The following is a 23,086-nucleotide window of genomic DNA, read 5'->3' as shown; positions in this document are numbered from 1 at the left end:
TTCTATGTGCCAGGCACTGTTCTTGGCGCTGGTCATGAATGATGATAGATATGGCTCCTGCCTTCATGTAACTTAACATTCATATATGCCACAGATAGTTTCTGGAATATGGCAAAGGGTAAGTTCTTAGGCCTGGATGGAAATAAAGGAGGGTGCTGCCAGCAGATTTGATGATGAGGGGAAATCTGAACTGTTCTCAGCTGTTCTCAACTGGCTGCACTAAAATCCCCCTAGATTATTCAGTGCCCTGGTCCCACCCCTAATGATTTTGATTTAATTAGTCCCCCAGAGTATTCTTTTTAATGTTCCCCAGGTGATTCTAGAGTTTCAGCCAAAGCTTTAGGGGTAAAGGGTTTAGGGCTCAGAACCGCAATGAATTAATCATTTAATTAATTTCCAAAATATTCAAACACCCAGTGTGTACCAGGTGATTTACAGGTATTATTTTCAATTCTCCCCCCAAATCCTTGAAGGTAGGAACAGTAATGACAAGAATAGCTAACATTTACTATGAGAGCGTCTTATGCACCAGGCACTATTTGGGGTTTTATATCGAGGAACTCGTTCAATGGTCATAACAAACCCCAGGCCCAGATATTATTATCACCATCCCCATTTATATCTGAGCAAATAAAGCACAGAACTGTTGGGTATCCTGTTAAATCGATTGTGGGAGAGAGAGGAATCAAAAGTACGTGGTCCCAGTCCATTGTCAATCACTGCACCATCTAGCCACTTTACAGATGAGAAAACAGAGACTCAGGGGGAAGGTCATCCCACAAGAAGGAAAAGGTTGAGCTGTGAGCTGCGCCTAGGATCTCGCTCAAGTCAGTCCGATTCCATTTCGATCCAGGCATCAGTAAAATTCTGAGAAGAATTCGACAATGGAATTCTTCTTGGCTGGCAGAAACCAGCTTTCTCTGAAGGCGTTTGTATGTATCTTCAGCTCCTGGAAGATGGCAAGAGAGTGACATACAAAGTGACTTGAATTTGAAACTAGAGGCTTGGATCTGTTGTGTGAACTTGGGTGAATCACCTGACATCTCTGAACTTCATTCTTCCTGTCTATTAAGTAAACGGACTGGACCAAGGAGCCCATCCCCAGCTGAGACCGTGGCTGGGCAATGACATTCATACGCCAGGGATATACCCACACTTTGAAATGAGATTGCCTAAGCAGGTTTTCTCAACCTAGATGTTATTGACATTTTGGGCTGGGTAATTCTTTGTGGTGGTGATGGGGTGGGGTGGGGGGGCTGTCCTGTGCCTTGTAGGATGTTTAACAACGTCCCTGGCCTCTATCCATTAGATGCCAGTAGCACCCCTGTCCCTTCTTTTGACAACCAACAATGTCTCTAGACATTGCCATTGACAGATTGCCATTGCCAATTGCCATTGCCATTGCCATTGACGGATGTCTCCTGGGTAGCAAAACCACCCTGGCTGAGATCCACTGGCCCGAGGTTTGAACAGTTCTGGTTGCAATCTGTATGCCTTCATCCTGTTCTCTCCCAGGAATTCAAGTGAGTTAGACTGATGGTCTTACAGACGTGATCACACATCTAACCCCATTTCTATTTTTTTTCATTCTTCCCCTTCTCTTTAACTGTAAGAAGAAAACATGTACATTTGGGGAGCACATTTGAGCAAAATGCTCAACAATCAGGTTCGTTAGTTATTGTTATAAATGGCTTGTAACAATCCTCAAGCAGTAGAGGGACATTGAAACTGAGTGGGAGGTAGCAAACAGTGTTAACGGAGCATTTATTATATGCCAGACTCACGGTTATGAACTTTTACATTTATGGTTGGCATGATCATTGTTTAACAATTCTTTTTGCTGAGGACACGGGCTCGTTCAAAGTCACACAACTGGCAAATGGCAGAGTTGGATGCAAAACCAGGCCCGCTGGATTTTGAACCCTGTGCATTTTATAATTCTGCTGTAATGAGGGCCCCTTTTTGTGCTCAAACACCCTGAGCTATCACGGATTCCTCCGAGCTACTGCTTTCTCAGAGACAGGAATTTCTACATGAAGATGGGCACCCAGCTAAAGCCTGGCGTGCTGGCCGAGGTGAGGATGCTGGGGACAGCTCATCAATCGGAGCTTTTACTAAGGTCACAGTATGGCCATGTGGGCTCTCCCCAGGCCAGGAAATCTGTAGGTGTGTGGAGTTCTGGGGCAGGGCTGTGAAGGGCTAGAGCCTCCTGGAGAATTCTTACGTACCTCCCTAGAGAGCCACCATGAAATGCTCGCTGAATTGATCACATCCTCTACTCTAGGTAGCTGGTTTATGTCTTCTGGATGGGAGCCTGAGGACTCATTTACCATGCCACCATCAAAGGAGGAAAGTTACCAGAAAGCCGTGAAGTCTAATAAAGCCCACATTGGTATTGCTGACAATAACAACGGCAGTAATTGTAACAAATACTGTCATTGGTTGAGACCGCTGGACCGGAGGGATACAAGAACCAATTGGGTATAATCCTAACAAGTGAATTATTTGAGTCTCTGAACGTACAAACAGGTCATTTCAATAAGCTACCACAAGTGCTGTGCTGTGGTTGCTGTAACTGTAGGTGCCATGGGAGCTCCGAGGAGAGAAACATGACTGGGCAGTCAGGGAGTCCTTCTGGAGGAGGTGATGCTGGAGACCCATTGTTCTTTCCTTCATAGACTTGTCATGCCTCCCCTCATCTCCACTAGACCCCAGGCTCCAATAGAACGTGGATCGTGTCTGTTCACACATTGCTGTTTTCAGGGCCTAGCATCATGGTTCCCAAACTGGGTACCAAGGTGCCCTGGGGTGGCACCACGAACTCACAGCAGTGCTGTGAGATTTTTTTTAAGTTTTGAGGATACACAGTGACATCTCTCAGACCCGTAGGAACTACGAGCTCCAGGAAGTTCACAGTTTCAACATGTGATAGAAGTACATTCCTTTTAATGATGCCCTATCTTTGCAAAGCTGGGTGTTCCGTGGTCACTGTGTGGAAAGGCAAGAACTGTGACTAACCAATGTGGACTAGGAAATGAAGGTGTCAGAGTCCAGCCTAATGTCTGAGGGGTTTGTTCTCCATGGGCTGTGTCTCCACCTGAGTCCAAATTTCTTCCACGTGCCTCCTTGTAGCTGTGACTGTATTTATTTAAGAATGAAATAAAAATGTAATCTTTTATTTCAATTTATGTGCACTACTTTCACAAATGCTACTAAGTTATCCAGATAGAGCTATTTATTAAGTTGTTTAGACCTCACGGCTTAATAAATGGAATTGTTAGGTATTTTGGCTGGAAAATGCATGAAAAACATTCCTGAGACACCAAAGGTTCCATGACTTGAGGAAGTTTGGGAACCTCTGTCCTGGCATGTGCCTGCATATAGGAGGTACTTATTGAATGACCAAATGATTGGCTTCCAACAACCGTGCATGGTAGGGAGTATTATTTTCTTTTCGGGCCTCAGATGAGAACTCTGAGGCCCAGAGAGGGCAAGCTACTTGCCCAAGGTCACCCAGCAGAGCTGGAGGGACTGTGAATACCAGACTCTTTCATTTACCGATGCCTGGCCTGTTCTTGAAGTGGTTTGGGGTAAATGGACTAGGGGAGAAAAGACATGACTTTGAATCTCAGCTGGACCAAACTACTGCCTTGGGCAAGCAACTCTGAACAGTAGCTGTAGACAGAGCTTATACAATTTGCTTTGTCTGCATCGTGAGCTTATTGGTGGAAGAGCTTTGCCTAGAAACTGGGACTGCAGAGTGATGAGGTGGGATGATGATGCTTTTGGGGTTCGTCAGGCTTGAATTTGGAATCCTAGGTTCTCCCCATCCTGGCTGTGTGACCCCAGGAAAGCTACCCACCCTCTCTGGGCCTCCTTTGCCTGCTTTCATTGGACACACATACCATTCACGCAGTTTTGTGAGGGTAAAACTTGTTAATGTTGGAGAAGGGCATGGCACAGCGGAGGTGCCCATCAAATCGGGGCTGTTTCTTTGTTCAGCAGAGGAAACGTTTTAAAACTATTTTATGTCTAACAACTTTGTCCTTAAAAAAGCCCTCAGAACCCAGACTATAACCTCTCTTTCACTCGGGACACCTCGCTGCAAGAAATTGACCATCCTCTTGCCTCACATGTCATCTCCCATCAGCCTCTGGAACCACATGTTGGATTCTTCCTCAGGTTTCTGGGAGAATCGTGAGTCTCCTGACACCCCACTTGGCTCGTGAACTCATTAGCATGGGTGTCAGGGAAGCTGTCTGCACTGAGCACTGCAGTTCCAGACGCTGAGATTTCAGGGAAAGGTGGCTCCGAAGGGAGGGAGGCGTGCTTCTTGGAAACCTAGCAGCCAAGTCAGCCCAGAGAGTCTGGAGGCTGTGCCTCATTGGTGAAGTGCGTTTTCTCTCTTTTTAAAAACGATCTCTCCCCCTTTCGATATTTTACAATAAGCTTTTATTTTCAGTTTTTCATGTCTGGGGCTCTGCAGTTTGAAAAAATCACTCAAGCTGCTTCTGATCACCCTGACTGGGCACTAGGAGGAAAAGGGAACTGTATTTGTTTGCTAGGCCACCATAAGGAAGGGCCACAGCCTGGAGGGCTGAGCACAACGGAAATTTCCTGTCTCACAGCTGTGGAGGCTTGATGTCTGAGATCAAAGTGGAGGCAGGGCCAGGCTTCCTCTGATACCTGTGGGGAGATTCTGCCTCTCCCCAGCTTCCGGTGGTAGCTGGTGATAGCTGGCAATTCCTGACTTGTGTAGCACTTGGCTCTCTGCTACGGCACCTTACGGTGTTCTCCATGGGCTGTGTCTCCACCTGAGTCCAAATTTCCTTCTCCTTCTAAGGACACCCGTCACTGGCTTAGCACCCATCCTAATCCAGTATGACCTCATCTTAACTTGATGACATCTGCAAAGACTCTATTTCCAAAAAAGGTCACAGTTACAGGTACTGGGGGTTAGGACGTCATCATCCCCTTTTGGGGCACACACTCCAACCCATAATAGGAACCAACCAGAGTGAGCTTGGCCCAAAGGTCTGGGGACTAGGGATAGGGTGGTGGTTAAGGGGTTAGGGCCATAGGCTACAAGTCCACTGGGACGTCCCTGCACGAGTTTGTACCCTGCCACGCACGGTGAAATAATGGTGGAGGCAAGGCTGGTGGGAGCGGCACTGGACTTGGAGAGCAGGGGCCTAAATGTGAATCCTAGCTCTGCCCGTGAAGAAGTGCTGTGACCTTAATCATATTTGCCTTTGAGCCTCAATTTCTTTTTCACACACACACACACATAGTTATTTATATATCTACGAATGTATATATATATATATATATATATATATATATATATATATATATATATATATATAGTGTGTGTGTGTGTGTGTGTGTGCATACACATACATACACATCCACAAATATACATATATACTCGTATATATAAAATCTGTTTAGCAATGTATTTTATACAGTCCATAAATGTTAACTATTGTTGTCTGCTTTCCCTCTGAGCTTTAGTTTCCCTAATATATATGTACACACACACACACACGCACACACACATACATACATATACATTCAGAAATACATATAATGTGCTTCGCAAAATGTCTTACACACTCAATAAATAACAACTGTTATTATTACCTGAAAAATGGTACAGTTGTGTCTTCTCTCTAAGTTATCCCTCAGCTATATTTTATCTCCCAGATTCCCCTCAGCTCTAGAAATTCTAGAACTCAGACTGAAGAGGGAGATGGGAAGCCCTCTTCAGGGCCGTGTGAGCTAAGATTCCTCGTTATACGTCACAGAAGGATAATCAAGTCCCCCTTTCCTGTGCAGAAGCTTTAAATTTTGATGTCGTCCTACCTCAGCTTCTGGAGCTCGAGCTGGCTGTACCTTTCATGTACTTGTTTATAACACACTGACGTAAAATATTCGTGGTGCCAACAGTTTCTAAACTCTACATATGGTGTGAGGCTTGTTTCCTTCCGTAAGGCCTCCTGCTTTCTTTAAGCAAAGATGCTGATCCCTGGCTACACATTGAAATCCTTGGGGAGCTTTAAAAATGCTCACTGCTTAGGCTGCACCCCAGACCAGTTGCACCAGAATGTCCTGTGAGTTTTCAAACTTCTCAGGTGATTCCAGGTGCAGTTGAGGCAGAGACCCCGGGCCCATCACTCCCCACTTCCTCTGCTGGGTAAGAATAGTGACCCCTCCATTTTCAGAGTGACCTTGGAAGCCTCTTCATTTGTTTGTTTGAGTTTTTATGGTTAAGAAACCCAAAAAGTGCCTTTTTAACAAAACATTTGCTTTGGTGGCTCCACTTAGATGAGGCCAAAGAGAGTTTAAACACACCTTATTTAGTACCCCATGGACTGCTCAATTTTAAGCAGTTAAAGAGTCAGGCAGGTCTCGGTTTGCCTCTGGCCTCCACTATTAACTAGCTGTGTGACCTTGGGCAACAATTTCACCTCTCTGAACCTTAGTATCCTCTTCTGAAAATGAAGGCAATAATGCCATGTTCACAAGTCTCCTTGAGGAAGAGGAGAGGGTTCCCACCATGTCTGATACATTGACCGTAAATGTCACAGTATCCATGCCTTCAATCCATATTAGCTATTGTGTGACAATAATAACCACTCCCAAAGGGTGGAATGCCTCCTCCTAACAGCCTAGCCCTCCTCCATGAATAAGAAGATGTCAAGTCAATAAACAGGACTCACAGACACAGTGGGGCAGGCGGGATGTCCAGATGGGAGTGCCCGTCTCGCGGCTGTAGCAGGTCAGAAGCGAGCTCCCCTCCAGCACAAAGCCAGGGTTGCAGGTATACTGGATAGTGGTACCCACCAGCAGCACAGGATCCGAAATTAGGCGAGTCGAGTGGTCCACTTCTCCGGGGTCAGTGCAGTACATAACTACAGGAGATGAAGTCAGACCAAGTGCGCGTTAGGGCTCTGCATGATCAGAGGTTCCTGAGAATTACAAAACGACCTAGAAAGGTTCCTCACTCAGCTCTTGTCCTGTTTGGAAGATAATGCATGTGCTCATCAAAGGCGGCTGGAGAACAGGTTAGGATGACAAAGATCGGCATTTCATTCCACTCTGAGGAATTGGTCCCAAGAAATGTTTGCATCAGGGCCCAAAGGCCTATATACAAGGTTGTACATTGCACCATTATTTGTAAGGGTAAAAAAAGAAAAAAAAAAGGAAAGAAAGCATGCAAACTCTTTAACAGGGGAAGAATTCAACATGGAACAGCCATCCATAACAATCCTGAGCAAATACTAGGGAGAACAAAATGAAGATGACTGGTTGGTTTCTTTAGTACTTGATTGCAGTAAAACAAACAGCCATTACTTTTTAATAAAAAAAAAATCGATATAGGAAAAAAGAAAACAATAAACTAGTTAAAAAAAAGAATGAAATAGACAACATGTACAATATGAAAAGATACCCATATTTCTGAATTGCAGTTGCAAGGAAGTTTGTGTACATTGATCCCTGTTATTACAAGTCCGGTATTTGTCGCTACTTCTATACGAATATCTATCTATGTCTATATACACAATACCTTCTACACATGCATGCGTGTGTATATATAGCACACACGGACATACACATGCAATCGGAACCACACAAAATGAACTTTTAAGAGTGGCATCATTTCCAGACTGTAAGATCATAAAGGATTTTCACTTCCTACTTCACAATTTTACTCCTGCTGGAGTACTGTACGTGAGCATTTGTTACTTGGCTACTTTTAAGTCATTATTAGTAGTTAAAACATTGTAAAAAATCATTATTTAAAACCTTTAAAAATCATTATTGTATCACATTATACATTATTACATTATATACATTAATGTGTAATAATAGTGTGCTGTAGACCATTCAATGACACAGATCGCATTAATGAACGTGTGGTGGTTTTCTCTTATTATGGCATGGCATTTCTCACTGTCCATTTTTACTTTTCTATCATGGTACAAACACACCCACGCGCACACACCCACATCCTGTTCTGGAACAAATAAGTCTGTTTATGTAGCCGACGCTATGGATTTTTAGCAAATGCTTTCATGTGTCCCACAATTACAGTTAATTTTCTTTGGTGTTGGAATGTTTATGATAGGAATTGCCTGAGACCCCCAACCTTCTTCCCCGACACGCCTCTTTCTCTGATCACACTCGATATCCGGGGGTTTCACATTTTTGGGTTTTGCGTCCATGGCTTCAACCAATCACAGACTGAAAATAGTAGTTTTTGATTGTACGCGTTGTTCTACCCCATCTTATACAAGGGTCTTGAGCATCTGAGAATTTTTGTATCTGCGGGGGGGGGTCCTGAAACCACACCCCATGTATATATAGAGAGGCGATTGTATTTCTTATTGTGCAGTTGGTGATTCGAGTCATGCTGAACAGGCCTACCAAAGAACCAATGAGAAGTCTCAGCAAATGCCGACTAGAGCTTTCTTTACTTAGGAGGTGGGAGGCAAATGGCTGGGGGAAGAGGCCACTCTGAATTTAGCTCCTCTCCTTGCTACTAAGGCAGCCTGTGTAGAAACCAGAAGCACTTCCTTTTTCTACCCCTTTCCAAGATACCAGACTCAGCTATCACCAGACATGCCTGGCCGGCTCTCCTGAGGGACGCAGGCAGAAGGGACCAGGCGACTGCGGTGGATGCCATCTGGATGAGGTCAGCTACCTAGTATAGGAGTTTTGAACTGGGGTCTCCAAGATCCCACGTAATTTGCTTGGCTTGGCTACTACCGGGAATTGAAAGATCTGAATTTGAATGATGTTTTTACACAGCGAAGTACATTCCCCTCCATCACAGTCCATTTCACTCCTTATTGTCTGACACGAGTCTATTTCCTTCATGTACATTATCTGCCAGGTTTCTGAAGACACTGGCGTCTTAGATCCCTGCCCTCGGGTTACAAAATGATATTGGTGAGCAGCACAAATGAGTTGGTGGAGTAGGAAGGAGGCCAGATTCTGCATTAAATAACTCTACTGCATCCACCCAAAAAAAAAAAAAAAAAAAAAAGAGAGAGAGAGAGAGAGAAAAGAAAAGAGAGAAAAGAAAAAAGAGAAAAGAACCCATGGGAGGGATTTAGCACCCACTGACCTAGAGGAAGAAAACAAAACTATACTTACTTTTCTCACAAAACGGGGGGTCGCTGCTCCAGCTGAGGTCCCACTGGCAGGTGAGGGTGTCGCTTCCCACAATGTCATAGCCGGGGTCACACTGGTAGGTGATTCTGGCACCCCTCACAAGCTCTGTATGAGAAGTGGTTTTCCAACCATTCTGGATCTCAGGCAAATCTGAGCAGGAGTCATTCCTTGACACTTCTTTAAAACAAAGACATCAATCATCTTTAGATGGGAAGGTGGCCTTTTTGTTTTTTTGGGGGGGGTGTTCCCTTTGTGAATGTCCGAGGAAACAGCAAATAGAAGAAAAAACCTCCAGAAATAAGTAACACATTTCCAAAAACCCCTTAAACTTCAAGAAGTGTTCTATAGTGAGATGTTCTGATGACCTCTTCTCATGGGTCACTGAACTTACCAAACACTCTCTTGGCTTGATAAAGTCAGTTTAGGATTTGGATTCAGACAGAACCCTCCCTCTCCTCCTTACTGTGTCTGAGGTTCCTCACCTTTCTTGGGAGCATATTCATAATCATGCCTGTCTCCCTGTGGCAGCTACCTTCCAAGATGTCCCCCCCCCCAGTTATTCTCACCTCCTGGAATTCATGTTCTTGTGTAGACCCTGCCAACACTGAGTCGGGCCAGGGGCATAACCAATAGGCTGTTGCAGAAGTGATAATGTGTGACTTCTGAGGATACGTCCTAAAAGTTGTTGAGGCTGTCTCCTTGCTCTCATCACTTTCTCTGAAGGAAGCAGCCTCCATATTGTGAGGGTGCCCAAGCAGCCCTCTGGAGAGATCCAGGTAGAGAACCTGAAGCCTCCTGCAACGGTTGGCATTGACTTGCCAGCCCCAGGAGGGAGCCATTTTGGAAGTGGAGCCTGCAGCCCGAGCAAGCCTTCAGATGACTGCAGCCCTGGCCGACATCCTGACTACAACTGCATGACAGACCCTGAACAAGAAGCACCCGTCTAAACCACTCTATAATTCCTGACCACAGAAACTGTGGCATAATATTTATTGCTCATTTATTTTGGGGGGGCAGGGGTCATTTGTTATACAGCCCTAGGTAGCTAATTACACTCAGCCTCATCCTAAGAATGTGTGTAAATCCATGGGTTTGATAGATTACTGGTTTACAGATAACTGGTAATACACATTTTTGTAATACAGATTAAGATAAATACTTAACTATTAAAACAAAACTAATTATTGGTGCAACTCTCAAATCACATTGCATATTGTCAGCGAACATTAACCTCACTCCAGAAAATGCAACACATAGCTTATTATCACAGAGGCTTCCTTGGAATAATTCCGTTTATCTTCTGCAAACCCTCATTACTAAAGTAGTAATCCAAAGCCCACGATTACTATTCTGCTTCCAAGTACCCACTGCACAGATTTTGAGAAAGAGCTAATTATGCCGTATAATTAATTTGCAGTTCTTATGTGCTTCTGGGGAATGCAAAGTACCTCCACTGTCTGCAGGAAAGTCATTCTGCGAAAGAAGCAATGGCTTTTCCCAGGATTTCGTCATGGTTTTATTTGGGGAAAGGAGCTCTCATGGGTGTCTGCAAGAAGTTGGGGAGAGGAAAATGGCTTCTAGAATTGCTTGGTGGGGAACAGGAGCCTCTATTTTTAGGCCTTTGAAGAATCAGCCAAGCCCTGGATTTAGGACACAGCTGCAAATGCTCGAACTATGGATGAAAGGGGATAAATGGGGGCAAATACTGGATATGTGTTCTGCTTCGTGCCAAATGCTTTGAGACTGAGCAAGGTTTGCTTGTCTGACTTTTTGGTGTGAGCCAACATGGCCACACATTCCTGTGGGACCCTCTGTTTCCTTTCATCACATTTGTGATTACCTCAGTTGCTTCCACCATGGTAGCAGAGACTTGACTTAAATTCAGTGGCCGTGGCTAAGTCACTTTGCCTTCCTGTTCTTCTGTTCCTCGACTCCACTCCCAGAGACCATGATTTGGAAATCTGCATGTCCACCAGACACACGAGGTAGAGATTCCAGAAGTATCTGTCCTGACGGGTCCTTAACTTTGCTAAGAATGAGAAAACTGGCCTAGGAGTTGGAAGACTTCCCTTCAATTTTCTTTCTTTTAGAAGCTGTGTGACTCCAGTCATGTCAGTAAATATATCTGAGCCGCATTACTCTCAATCACAGAGTAGAGAAACAAATCATGACCCTGTCTATCCCTCAGGGCAATGTAAAAGATACGTAATGTATAGGATGTGACAGGAACGCTAAGATAGGGTATATGGATGCTTTGATTTTTTTGACTAAGATTTTGTGAGCACCTACTATGCTCCAGGCATTAGGAATACAGGGCTCTGAAGTCATGGTTTCAGTCTTATGGTCAGCACCATGGTCTAACTTTCAGGCAAAAGAAATACCCAAATGCGCTAAACGCCTGCCACCATTTACCAGTCTTATGCTCATGGCAGACATCACTAATCAATCATAACAATCTATTTCTTTGAATCAAGCTGAAACCTTCCAGTCCTTCTCAACGCAGCACTCCAGGGAGCCCTTGTCATTTGATTGGAGTTGACCTACAATATACAGCTTATTTATTACCCTAGAATTAAAGGAATAAATACGCAAGTGACCAATACCTCTTTGAAAAACACTGCTTACTCATCTCTGCGTTTTTATTTCCTTTTCCTCTCATGCACTTGGCCCAAAGACACTAACAAAGCACAAGAAGCAGTGATGAGAATCGGCTTTTGCTTCTGTCTGTGCAAAGGAGAATTGAGGTCAGAATCATGTAAGCCCAGAGTGTTCCTACGGAAGGTTCTGACAGCAGGCATGGCAGATAAACTTTGGCCATCTTCCAGAGCTGGCTTTTAGGCCTCGAGATCAGTCTAGGAGCTTCAGAATTCTCTAAATGACCACAGAACCTCCTGACCCTTCCATCTGATTCCTCTACTGAATGGGAATTGCATCTGTGTCTGGTTAAATCTAGACCTAGGGTAGCAAATACCTCTCCCATGCCGTGGCAGGCATCACTAATCAATCATGGTGTTCTTTCTCACTGACTTCAGGCATTGCCTACTTTGAATTCTTTTCAACATGCTCTTCAACCTAGGTGGTCACAAGAAATTGATTGGCATCAAAATTAGATACAGAAGCCCACTTGCCTTCCCTGTGAAATTAACTGTGTGTTTCTTTAACAGAAAGAAGGACAAAGGGGACTCTTCTCTTTGAGTTACCCACTTTGGCCAGGCTGTGTACCTCTGGGAAGAAGTCTCTGAAACCCCATGCTTGCCTCTCTCATGGCCTCAGCACACAGTCCTGACATTGTCTGTTAACAGACTGTCTCTTTCATTTTCTCTAGCAGGCTCGAGGGCCGGGAGAGTATTCTAAGTATTCCAATCATTCTCAGGTCCCGGTGCTGAGTGCAGGGTCTGACACATAGGAGGCGTCAAGAGATTTTTGTGAACGAAACTATCTGGAAAACGAAGGTAATGTATTTGAAGATGAAGTAAAATAATATATGGAAGAGCGCTTGCCAACTTCAAATTGTCACACAAATGTCAGTTTCAGCTTCAGGGAATGAGGGCACCTCCTCTTCAAGATGTTGCCAAAATGAACATTGGCTAGACTTTTTGGTTAACTCTGGGCAGCCTTGGATGGAGTTAGAGTTCTGCCATCAAGATGAATGCAGTTTTGGAAGATGATTCAGACACCAGAGAAGACGAAGTGAGCAAAACTGTGACCTTGTCTTCCAGCAGGGAGGGAGGAGAAGCCTAAGGAGATACTTGTAGATTGAAGCCAAGTCCCTAGAAACACTCCCTTGAAAGGCAGTTGACTCTGGAGGGCAACTCACCTGGACAGCCAGCATGAGCTGTCCCCCTATGCCCAGGGCATCACCCAGTGAAGAGTGGGGAACCCACACAAAGCACAGAGCAGCCATAACACTCTGAAAACACTTACAATGAAGGGTAAAAACACAATTCAGGGTCAAAGGGCCCTAAAGAAACATGAAAAAGAAGATCGACATTTGTGTTTGCCTCGATGAGAGTTTTGCATGTAGAGCAGGCAAAGATGAAAAAGGTCCACCAACTGGAAATAGACAAAACAAGGGATTTATTTCCACATGCATGAGACTCCTTGACAAATCCAATGGTGAGGGGAGTGGGCTTGTATTTTAGAGGCAGGAGATGGCACAGAGAGAACATTGTATTAGATTGGGATGGGTAAATCTTCAAGCCAAGGGGAAGAAAAACACCAAAGACATGGAGTCTTGCTCCAGCCAGAGGGTCTTTGGCGATGGGGGTGGTAGCAGGAGACTCGGCAGAACGAATCCTCCTTTTCCCTGGTTCAATCCTAGAAATCAAGATGTCACCATTATTCCTGGGAGGTGCAAGCACATCCCCGGATTGCTGGCTGAATCTTGTCCATTGAAATTCTCAGGGTGCAACCACCCACCATTCTGGATATCAAAAGGAGTTAGGTTTTAACTACCCACTTTTTTTTCTCCCAGGTTCTCTGCTGTTGTCAAGAATATTGGCAGTGGAGAAACCCCAAGAGCTGGGAGCAGGAAGCCTGCTGTGCCCTTTGGTGTGATCCCATGAGCAAAACCTTTATCCTTAGTGGTCCAGAGCTTCCTCTGCTGTGACATGACAGGACTGAACCAGACTCTCTGTCAATTAAAGTCCCTTCGGGGCTAGAATCAGTGGGACTTCATGGTTTTTGGTCTCCCTTCACTGGTGGGGATGATGACAGCTTGGAGTTGGGTGGTGGCCATAGAAAGATGGAGAGAAGTGCTTGGATCTGAAACATATTGAGAAGATGGATTGGATATATGGGTGAGGAAAGAGGAAGCAGCCTAAGGAGTCAAGAGAGTTGTGATTCCATCTCCTGAGATGGACAGAGAGCAGGAGAAGCAGTTGGGTGGGAGTGGGTGGGGGTAGAGAAAGAGCTATTCTGTTTTGGCCATGTTACATCTGAGATGTCAAATGGACACGCAAGAGGGTACTTAGTAGGGAGTTAGACAGATGAATCTGGAGTTCACGGGAGAGTTCAAGGTTGAGGTACAAATTAGGGGTCAATGGAGTATAGATAAGTATTGTTTTAAACCACAGGACTAGAGGAGAGCACATAGGGAGTGAGTCTAGGCAGAGCCAGAACCCAAGCTCCCAGGATGGAGCTTGGGACCCCCACGGTTTAGAGGTTTAGCAGAGGAGGGTGATGGACAGTAATGAACAAGGGGGAGTTACAGTGTCGGGGGGTGAGGAAGGAAGGATGTGGATAGACATAACAATAAGAAGGGGGTATTGGATGGTCAGAGGTGAATTTAGCTTGAATGTTTTTTTAAGATGTGGAAGAAACAGTTTGGAAGCTACACTGAGGATCAAAGAAGACATCTCTAAGCCCTAAAGTATGGGATGTGGAGAGAAAAGGTGGTCTTCTTCACGGGATGGGGCTGCAGGGGAAGAAGAGTCCTCAGGAGAAAGCTGAGCTTCAGTTAAGGCAAGATGATGAAGATATTGTTTTGAGAAGTTGCAAATATAGGACAATGTTGATGATATGAAGTCCCAGCTGACTACAAATGAAACATCATGAATCTTAAAGTTATGAGGCTCTATGTATTACACTAATTCCTGATATCAACCTTGTGAAGTAGGCATCAATACTCCCATTTTACAGATAACAAAAAGGAGGCTCAGAGAGGTTAAGTGACTTGCCCAAGGTCACACAGCTATTAATGACCATTCTAGAATTCAAACTCTGGTCCTTCCGACTAGATAGCCCAAGCTCTTTAAAACTATGTATACTTACTGTGCCAATATGTTAAAAGGTCCACGTAACACAACCCCCCCAAAGACATATCTACAGGGAATCATCCTGACCTGCATCCAAGCACAAAGGAAAAAAAAAACTGACCAGTGAGACACGTACCGATGTAGTTCATGATAAATCCTTGGCCCTTTCCAAAGATGAGACCGGCAGGGTCCGAGTGGAACTGGATGGTTAGGTCTGGTGTGGATGAGTACAGCTTCTGGGGGCCACTGTTCCCAAGGTACTGCCCCAAGATGTGGGGCATGACCTCATCACCGTCATAGATAGTCAGGATATCACTGTTGCTCAGGTTCAGGCTTGGGGGGGCAGAGAGAAGAGGGGGGTTGTGAAGAAAAGTTAGGGGCATGCAACAAGACTTTATTTTTTTCAAGCAACACACACTTTATTGAGGCACACTATGTGTCAGGTCCCCGGCTAGGAACTGGGGGTAAGGGACGCATGGACTGCAAATGTGACTGGGACATGTTGACCCTTCCTACGAGCCTGGCCCATAGGTTGGTGGATGGATTGGGCTTTTGAAGACTCATTCATGATATGGTCTTTTTCTGCATGGAGCCCATTGCAGAGTCAAATGCTGCACTGTAAGTAACACTGCTTTCAATATCTCTGCCATCAACAACCATTTCAGGGGTGAAACTAAGTGTTGGGCAGTGGGCTACATGCTGGGGTAGTGACTTGGGTCTTTTATTCTTCTCTGATGCAGAAACAGCGGACTGCTTGCTAATTATCATTTGCATTTTCATGTACGATGAAATGATCCTTCCATTTATCACGTGGCTAATTGCTCAAAATCAAACGGGTTGTCTATTATGTTTAGGGAGTAGGGCAGACGGTGGGTTGGAAGCACCTTATTCATGAAATATGCTCACCCTGCTATCACTATTCATAACATTCAAGGATGAGGCATTTTCAAAGACTCAAACGCAAGACAGTGTTTTGACACTAACTATTTGGACTGCAATGGACAATTAATAATCCAGAAAGCGCTTCAATATGCTACAGAAATGTGTGCCATGTTCGGCATATGGGATAAAACTGATTTCTGATGGAAAGAATGCCAGCTTGCCTCAATCATGGGGAGATATTAATTCATGCCTCTTTTTCCCCCTTTCTCCTTATTCCCCTCTCTCTTTCTTCCCTTTCTCTCGTTTGTCTTTCTCATTTTCTTGTGTCCCTCTTCCTCATATTTTTGAGCACCTACTGTGTGCCAGGCACTAATTCGGTGCTCAGAGGACATGAGGGGTCACCAAGCAATGGTGTATTTAGACTAGTAAGCCAGAGACTGTGATAGGAGTTATGATCAAGGTAAGTGCAGAGGAGGGCATTAACTCAGATTAGGGGGATCACGGAGGCCTCACTGGAGGAGGTGATGCTTCTGATCCTCACAAAAGTCTAGGAGACCATGAGGCTGATAAGCAGGGGGTGGGGGAAGGCAAAGCACGAGGCAGAGGAAGGAAGGGAGAGAGGCCATGGCCTTTGAAGGAACTTGCCTGGTGATCAGTGTGAGTGAGTGTGGGTATAGACATGGGAGCCTGGAGAGAGCTGCGAAAGTCAGGCCATGAAGGGCTTAGAGACCCAAGTTTAGACATTTGGATATCATCGTGCTGGGGATGGGAGACAGTGAAGGGTTTTAATCAGGAGTGTCCTGGTTGAGCAATTCACCGCCAGAGGAGTGGCGTTCCAGGAAATGGCCCTGAGCAAAGTTCCTGGAATTGATGCAGACTGACAATAGCCCTCCCCCCAGAAAGCTTCATCCAGCCATGTTTGCTGCAGTCTAGGAGTGGAGAGAAGGGGTGGAAACTGCCCCTGTTGGTGCTTCAATTAGTAGGAACAAAATACCAGAAACACAAGCTATGCTATGGAAGGTTTGTTTCCAGGGCGCAGGGGATGCATTTTTTTCACCAGAATATCTTCCACAGCACCTCTCACAATTCCTCATGTAAAGTTGTCCCAAGGGGTGACTTAAGGAGATGCTAATTGCCCCCATCATCTCCATCAGCTTCCCCTTCCCCCCCCCCAAAACATCCACTCTTAATAAAAGCTGTCTGCTGGCTTTGCACGCATGGCTTCAAGGCAAAGCCCCTCGACTTCTCCTGCCCCCTCCAGTTTCCAGCTAGGTTACAGCCTCCAACCCCCTATTGTATTAGAATTCTGGAGTTGCCACCTTCTCTTGCCCACAGTAGGTGTTTAGTACATGCTATCGTACGAAAGAGTCTGCCATAGGGATAAGGGAGTTTGTTTGACAGCAGAAATAGAGGGATTGGTATCAACAGGGGGGTTGATGTCCGCTCCCTGCCGGTGGTAGGGAAGAGCCTCCTAACTCTAAGTACCATGAAAATATCCATATCATGAAAGGGCTGGATTAGGCTAGTGTGAAACCTGGTAGATGGCAGATGTTTGTTCCTTCAGCTCACTTCACAGCTGATTCACTGGTAGCAGGAGCTTCCAGGCAGCGCACAACTTGGCTTTATTCTCATTCATTTCAATGCTCTAAATGCAGTAGAAGCATGTTCAAGGGTGAAAACAGCTTTCCTTTTAAACCCCAGTGCAACTCTTTGTTCTTTGTAAACCAGGAAGGAGCAGTGCGCTTGAAAGAGCACACTGCCTCGGAAATCAGAAAGCTTTGATTTGATTCCTGGCTCTGACACTTTCATGAGGGACATGTGGTTTTCCTGACGTTCTTTGTCTATGACTTGAGCTTGATATGTCTCGTCGATGTCAGGGCCTTGTGGAGTGAGGTAAGGCAGGCTGAAGGTCTGGGATCAAATTCCAGGTTCACTGAGAGCACCTGGGCAAGTTTCGCCAAGTCATTTGGATGTTATGTCATGTTGCAATGTTATCATCACCACCATCATCATCACCACCATCACCACCATCACCATCATCATCACCAACACCACCATCGCCACCATCGCCACCATCATCACCACCACCACCACCATCACCACCATCACCAACACCACCATCGCCACCATCGCCACCATCACCATCATCACCACCATCACCACCATCACCACCATCACCACCATCACCAACACCACCATCACCAGCACCACCACCATCACCAACACCACCATCACCATCACCACCATCACCATCATCACCATCACCATCCATCATCACCATCACCATCATCATCACCACACCATCATAACCATCACCAGCATCATCATCCTCTCTTTGGATTGCTGTTTACACCAAATGACATCAGATAACTTATGTCAGTGCATCTCAACTAGGGGTGATTTTGTCCCCCAGGAGACATTTGGCCATGTCTAGAGACATGGTTGTCCCAATTAAGGGGCGTACCACTGGTGAGCTGATGTCAGGAATACCGTTAAACATCTTATAATGCACAAGACAGCCTCGCACAACAAAGGATTATCTGGTCGAAAATATCAATAGATCTAAGGCTGAGAAACCCTGACTTATGTGAATGCATTTTGTAAACAGTGTACCATAGATGATTAAATGCAACTTCTTGGAGGAGAGGAAGCTGGGGGTATTTATCTTCCAACTCCTGTCACTCATTGGGTGAGGGCTGCTCTTATGGGTACTGAGTCTCCATCACTTCTGGCCTGCCCACGTGGCCTCAGAGAAGGCCTTCAGGTCTTGGAGATGTTTGCTGTAGGAACCATCCTGGGTACAGAGTTGCAAAAGCTGCAGGGCTCAGATGGGGCACCAATGGTACCACTATCTATGCAGATCTCATCTGAGCCCTTTCCCCACCTCTAGCTTATCAAAAGGGAACAACTTATTGGGTCATTGAAGAGGTTTGCAAGGAAGACTGTCTCAGGGGAAGTGTCGCTGTGAGAGGGGGCAGCAGGGAAGGGAGAAGGCGTATCACCCTCACCACAAGCCTGGTGACGAGGGCTTCAAGGAAACTCTTAATGGCTTGGCAGGTATCTTTTGGAGTTTGGAAAACAGTGGCTGCATTTGACGCTCTCTAAGAGAAGAGTAACATAAAAATCAGCACGGAGCCGCCTGCCTGCCTGGGGGCAGAGCAAAGAGAGAAAAGGAGGTGTTGGGAGTGAGCTACCCATCACTGATGAGAGTAGGGTTAAGATTCATGTTTCCCAGGTCATAGATGTGAACCCTGAAGAAGGCCAGCACTGTGGGATTCCTTAAAAGTGTCCCCATCCTGAAAGGGGGATGGGATCCAGCAGAGGGGAAAGTCCAGAGCAGCCAGGCTCAACAGGCTCTGCCTACACCAAATAACCCTTAAGAAAGAGAAAAAGAAAGAAAATCAGCATTCTGTATCTCCCATAACATAACAGTGTTGACAAGTTCGGCTTTCTTGTGAGAAAAAAGCAGCCCTCCAGGCCCTTTCTCACGACAGAAATCCCCACCTGAGGACCCCTTCCGAGGGAGAGGTGAAGTTTAAAAATGAATACTGTTTAGAGCTATATGATTACTAGACCGCACTGCACTCGTGACCAGAAGAATAGCAAGAACTAAGCTTTCCTCCTGAGAAACCAACAAAAATATGGAGAACATGCACGAAGGGGCAGTGGGAGAAAGAACACATTTACTCTCTGCTGTACCCTTTTCAACCCACCTTTTTGATAGGCTGGTTCCAAAGATCGATACAAAAGCCGGTAATTTACATCCCTCCTCCCCCAATTCGAAGACGAGCCTGACTTTTCTCTTGCCCATCCAGCTGTATTTGGTACACGGAGTGCTTCCAGCTAGGGGGAAAATGCAGAGACTTCAAATGCCAAGAGATTGGAGAGTGGCCACAGGGCAGAGGGAGGCTTTCTGCTGAGGGATGAAGTGAGATGTTAGCCAGGTCCACGTGAGAAGGAGGAGGAGCTGAGAAGGCAGGATGGCAGTCTGACACCAGAACAAAGGAGAGATGGAGAGCTGGTGGCAGGCGGATGGGTGTGCTCTGAGGGGAACTGGGTGGAGCAGGAGCCCCTCAGGGAAAATTTCACAGGAAAATAGAGTTTCCCAGGGCCAGAGTTTCCTCTGCCTGCACCAGTACCTCTTAGCTGCCAGAGGGAAAGGTTTTCCGTGGGTACAGGGCCTTGAACTCCTGGCAGCCGAGCTCAACTTCTGTCTACCCCTCTCCCTTCAGTCACTGCCGTTGGCTTTTCTCTGTTGTGTTGCAGACGGTAAGACAGACTATGGGACGATATTGCCTATTGACTCCATCCTTTCCTGACCCCCCCACCCCTCTCCCATCAGGAGCCAGATGACTCCCTCTGAAACACAAATCTGGCCCTTTCCCTCGACAGATGAATGGATAAGCAAAACATGGTCTACCCATACAATGGAATATTATTCAGCCACGAAAAGGGATGAAACACTTATCATGCTATGACATGGATGAACCTTGTATAATGTATGCTAAGTGAAAAAAAAAGTCAGTCACAAAAGGCCTCATATTATGTGATTCTACGTATAAGACATATCCAGACCAAGTGAGTCCATAGAGACAGAAAGAAACTTGGTAGCTGCCGAGGGTTGGGGAGGAATGGCGAGTGATGGCTTAATAGACATGGGGTTTGTTTGGGGGATGATGGAAATGTTTTGGAACCAGCTAGAGGTGTTGGTTGCACAGCCTTTGAATGTACTAAATACCACCAAATTGTACCTGTTAAATGTTATGTTGTGTGACTTTCACCTCGATTAAAAAAAAAAGTACCTTGTCTCAGGGTCAAATGCAAACTTTGGATCCTAGCTTCAAGGCTCTGTAAGTCTATTTTTATTTTATGTTACTGGGGAACAGTGTGTTTCTCCAGGGCCCATCAGCTCCCAGTCGTCTTACAATCTAGTTGTGGAGGGCGCAGCTCAGCTCCAAGTCCAGTCGCTGTTTTCAATATTTAGTTGCAGGGGGCGCAGCCCACCATCCCATGCAGGGATTGAACTGGCAACCTTGTTATTGAGAGCTCGTGCTCTAACCACCTGAGCCATCCGGCCGCCCCTGTGAATCTGTTTTTTGCAATCCCTCCCTCCCCTCAGCCTCATCTCTCACTATCCCTTCCAACCCAATATTTTACACTCCAGCCAGACTGAATTGCTTGTCAATCTCACCAAAGAATGTAGAAGCACCTGTGGGGCTTTCCACATGCCAGTTCCTCTGCCTTGAATAACTTCCCTCACTAGCCCTGGGCAACCTGCACCATCCTGTCGTCTCAATCTCCTGTGATTTTCTCATGCATAGAGTCCCCTGAGTCGGGTCTGGGAGCCCCTTCTGTGCTCACCCTTCACATGGAGCTCAGCACTCGGTGCTCCAATGGTCGTGAGCGTGTCTACACTAGACAAGAAGCTCCCTGATGTCCCACTCGCCACTGTGTCCCTCTCTCTCACTATGGTGCTGAGTGTGTGTTGGGGGAATTTACACCAGCCCAAGGAAGACCATGCCTCTGACTCCGTTCCTGCCTGGGGTCCTGCCCTCCAACGGACTCTCATGTGTGTCAACCTTGGGAGCAAGGACTCCTCTCATCCTGGCTGCTTTCAGGGGTTAATCTGAAAGCCCTAAATGATTGGGGGACCCCAAATGAGGTAGGGGTGTGCCCCACCTACCTCCTGGGCCTCTATTGACTACACCCTCCATTCTCCTTAGATACGAAGGTCATCAGAATCAAGCCTGATACCATGACGCCTCTAGATGCCTGATGAGCCATTCCAATGCCAACCCGTGGCCTTGACCAATGGGGCTCTGGTTTCCTCTCCTTCCTTAACTTGACCCTGCTCTAGGCACCCCCATGGCCCCTTCCATAGCCTGAGCAGCACTTCTGATGTCCTTTTTCAGCTCCTCCCTGTTTCAAGGCAGTTAAAACACTGGTCCCACCGGATATCTGAGACAAGATCTCCTCAAATCCTGATTTAGCTTTTGAATGAAAACCATGCCGCCTCTTGAGTATTAAGCACTGAAACAACAACAACCCCACAAACTAAGACGATCGTCCCCATTTCACAGATAAGGAAACTGAGGCTCAACCAGGCGAAGTCACCTGCCTAAGGTTACATAGAAGTCAGACTTAGGAGTCAAACCTAGTTCTGTTGGATACCAAAGGCTGACATAGGGGTCCACTATTTTGTACGATGTTCTGTGACAACCATGGAGACGCGTCTCCAATAAGCGTGCCTGGGTTCAGTCTTGTATCAGAAAATGTGAATAAAAAAATTACAGCTAAAATCTGCAAGATGAGGAAGCCCCATCTGACTGCTCCTCTCATCCTGGCACATCTTTTGCTCCTTACGACATTGTCGCTCAAGTGTATTTGATTAAACCCATTATTTCCAACATTTTTTCCCCTACCAAGATAATATTTCTTCTGTCGACAGCCTCCCGGTCTTAAAAAGATTTCGTCTCCTAAACCTGATACATCTCCTGCGAACAATTACGTTTATTTAATTTTGTTGCCGTTATTGATTATGTATAACAGAGTATATAATAAAATCAGTGTTAAACTAGTTACATCGTCTGGGTGGTTTTATTTTGGTAGATACGAGATTTCTCTTCTGCTGTTGTGAAATATTTAAAACGAGGCTGGGAAGGATGCATAAGAAACTAGTTCTAGTGGTTCCCTGGAGGGAGGGGAACAGGAGAGGGGGCTGTTTTGGGGGGGAAAGGTGGGAAACAATTTTCACAGCACACCCCTTAACACCTTTGGATTCTGAATCATATTAATGTATTACCTCTTCAAAAAGGGTGAAAACGGCCTGAGGGACCCTCATTATTGCTTTCCACTATGGTCTAGAGAGCCGAAGAGGTGAGGATAGAATGCAAATTGGAATCTGACGGATTAGCATGCTCTTTTCTGATGAAGCAATTCCTGTCTTGGCCAGGAGAGGGCAGTGTACGCCTAAGCATGGTCTGGGCGGCCACGCCCCTTCCCCCCAACCAATCAGGAGCCTAGATGTGCCTGGAAGGTGGCAGGTGAGCTTTGGAACTGTGGAGCTGGAGTCAATAGTCCACAGAAGGCGTAGAAAGAAGTGATGACCAAGCCTCCCTGCTTTTCTTTATTTCTTTCTAAACCAACACCTGACCTTTGCCTAGAAATGTTGCCTTGAAAAGGCTTTGCCCAGTGGTGTCCACATGGTGATTTTAGGTAGACAAACATATTTGAAAATGTCTAGTGGTTATGTATTTATTTAAATGTGA

The 23,086-nt window shown here is 45.7% G+C and overlaps 1 protein-coding gene across 3 annotated transcripts in view; it reads right to left on the bottom strand.

The window, feature by feature from the left end:
* The window catches only part of SEZ6L (seizure related 6 homolog like), a 171,963-nt gene that overhangs the window by 11,737 nt on the left and 137,140 nt on the right, over positions 1 to 23,086 (bottom strand). For all 3 annotated transcript variants that reach the window (XM_081037614.1, XM_081037612.1, XM_081037613.1), the window contains exons 10-12: positions 15,073 to 15,269; positions 9,163 to 9,357; positions 6,723 to 6,914 (exon numbers count right to left, since the gene is read on the bottom strand). In XM_081037614.1, the coding sequence (XP_080893740.1) occupies positions 6,723 to 6,914; positions 9,163 to 9,357; positions 15,073 to 15,269 (584 nt within the window). The remainder of the gene's footprint in view (positions 1 to 6,722; positions 6,915 to 9,162; positions 9,358 to 15,072; positions 15,270 to 23,086) is intronic.

The sequence above is a fragment of the Rhinolophus hipposideros genome, assembly GCF_964194185.1.
Source record: "Rhinolophus hipposideros genome assembly, chromosome: 24".
NCBI classification, from domain to species: Eukaryota; Metazoa; Chordata; class Mammalia; order Chiroptera; family Rhinolophidae; genus Rhinolophus; species Rhinolophus hipposideros.
This window is presented reverse-complemented; position numbering and strand designations above follow the sequence as displayed.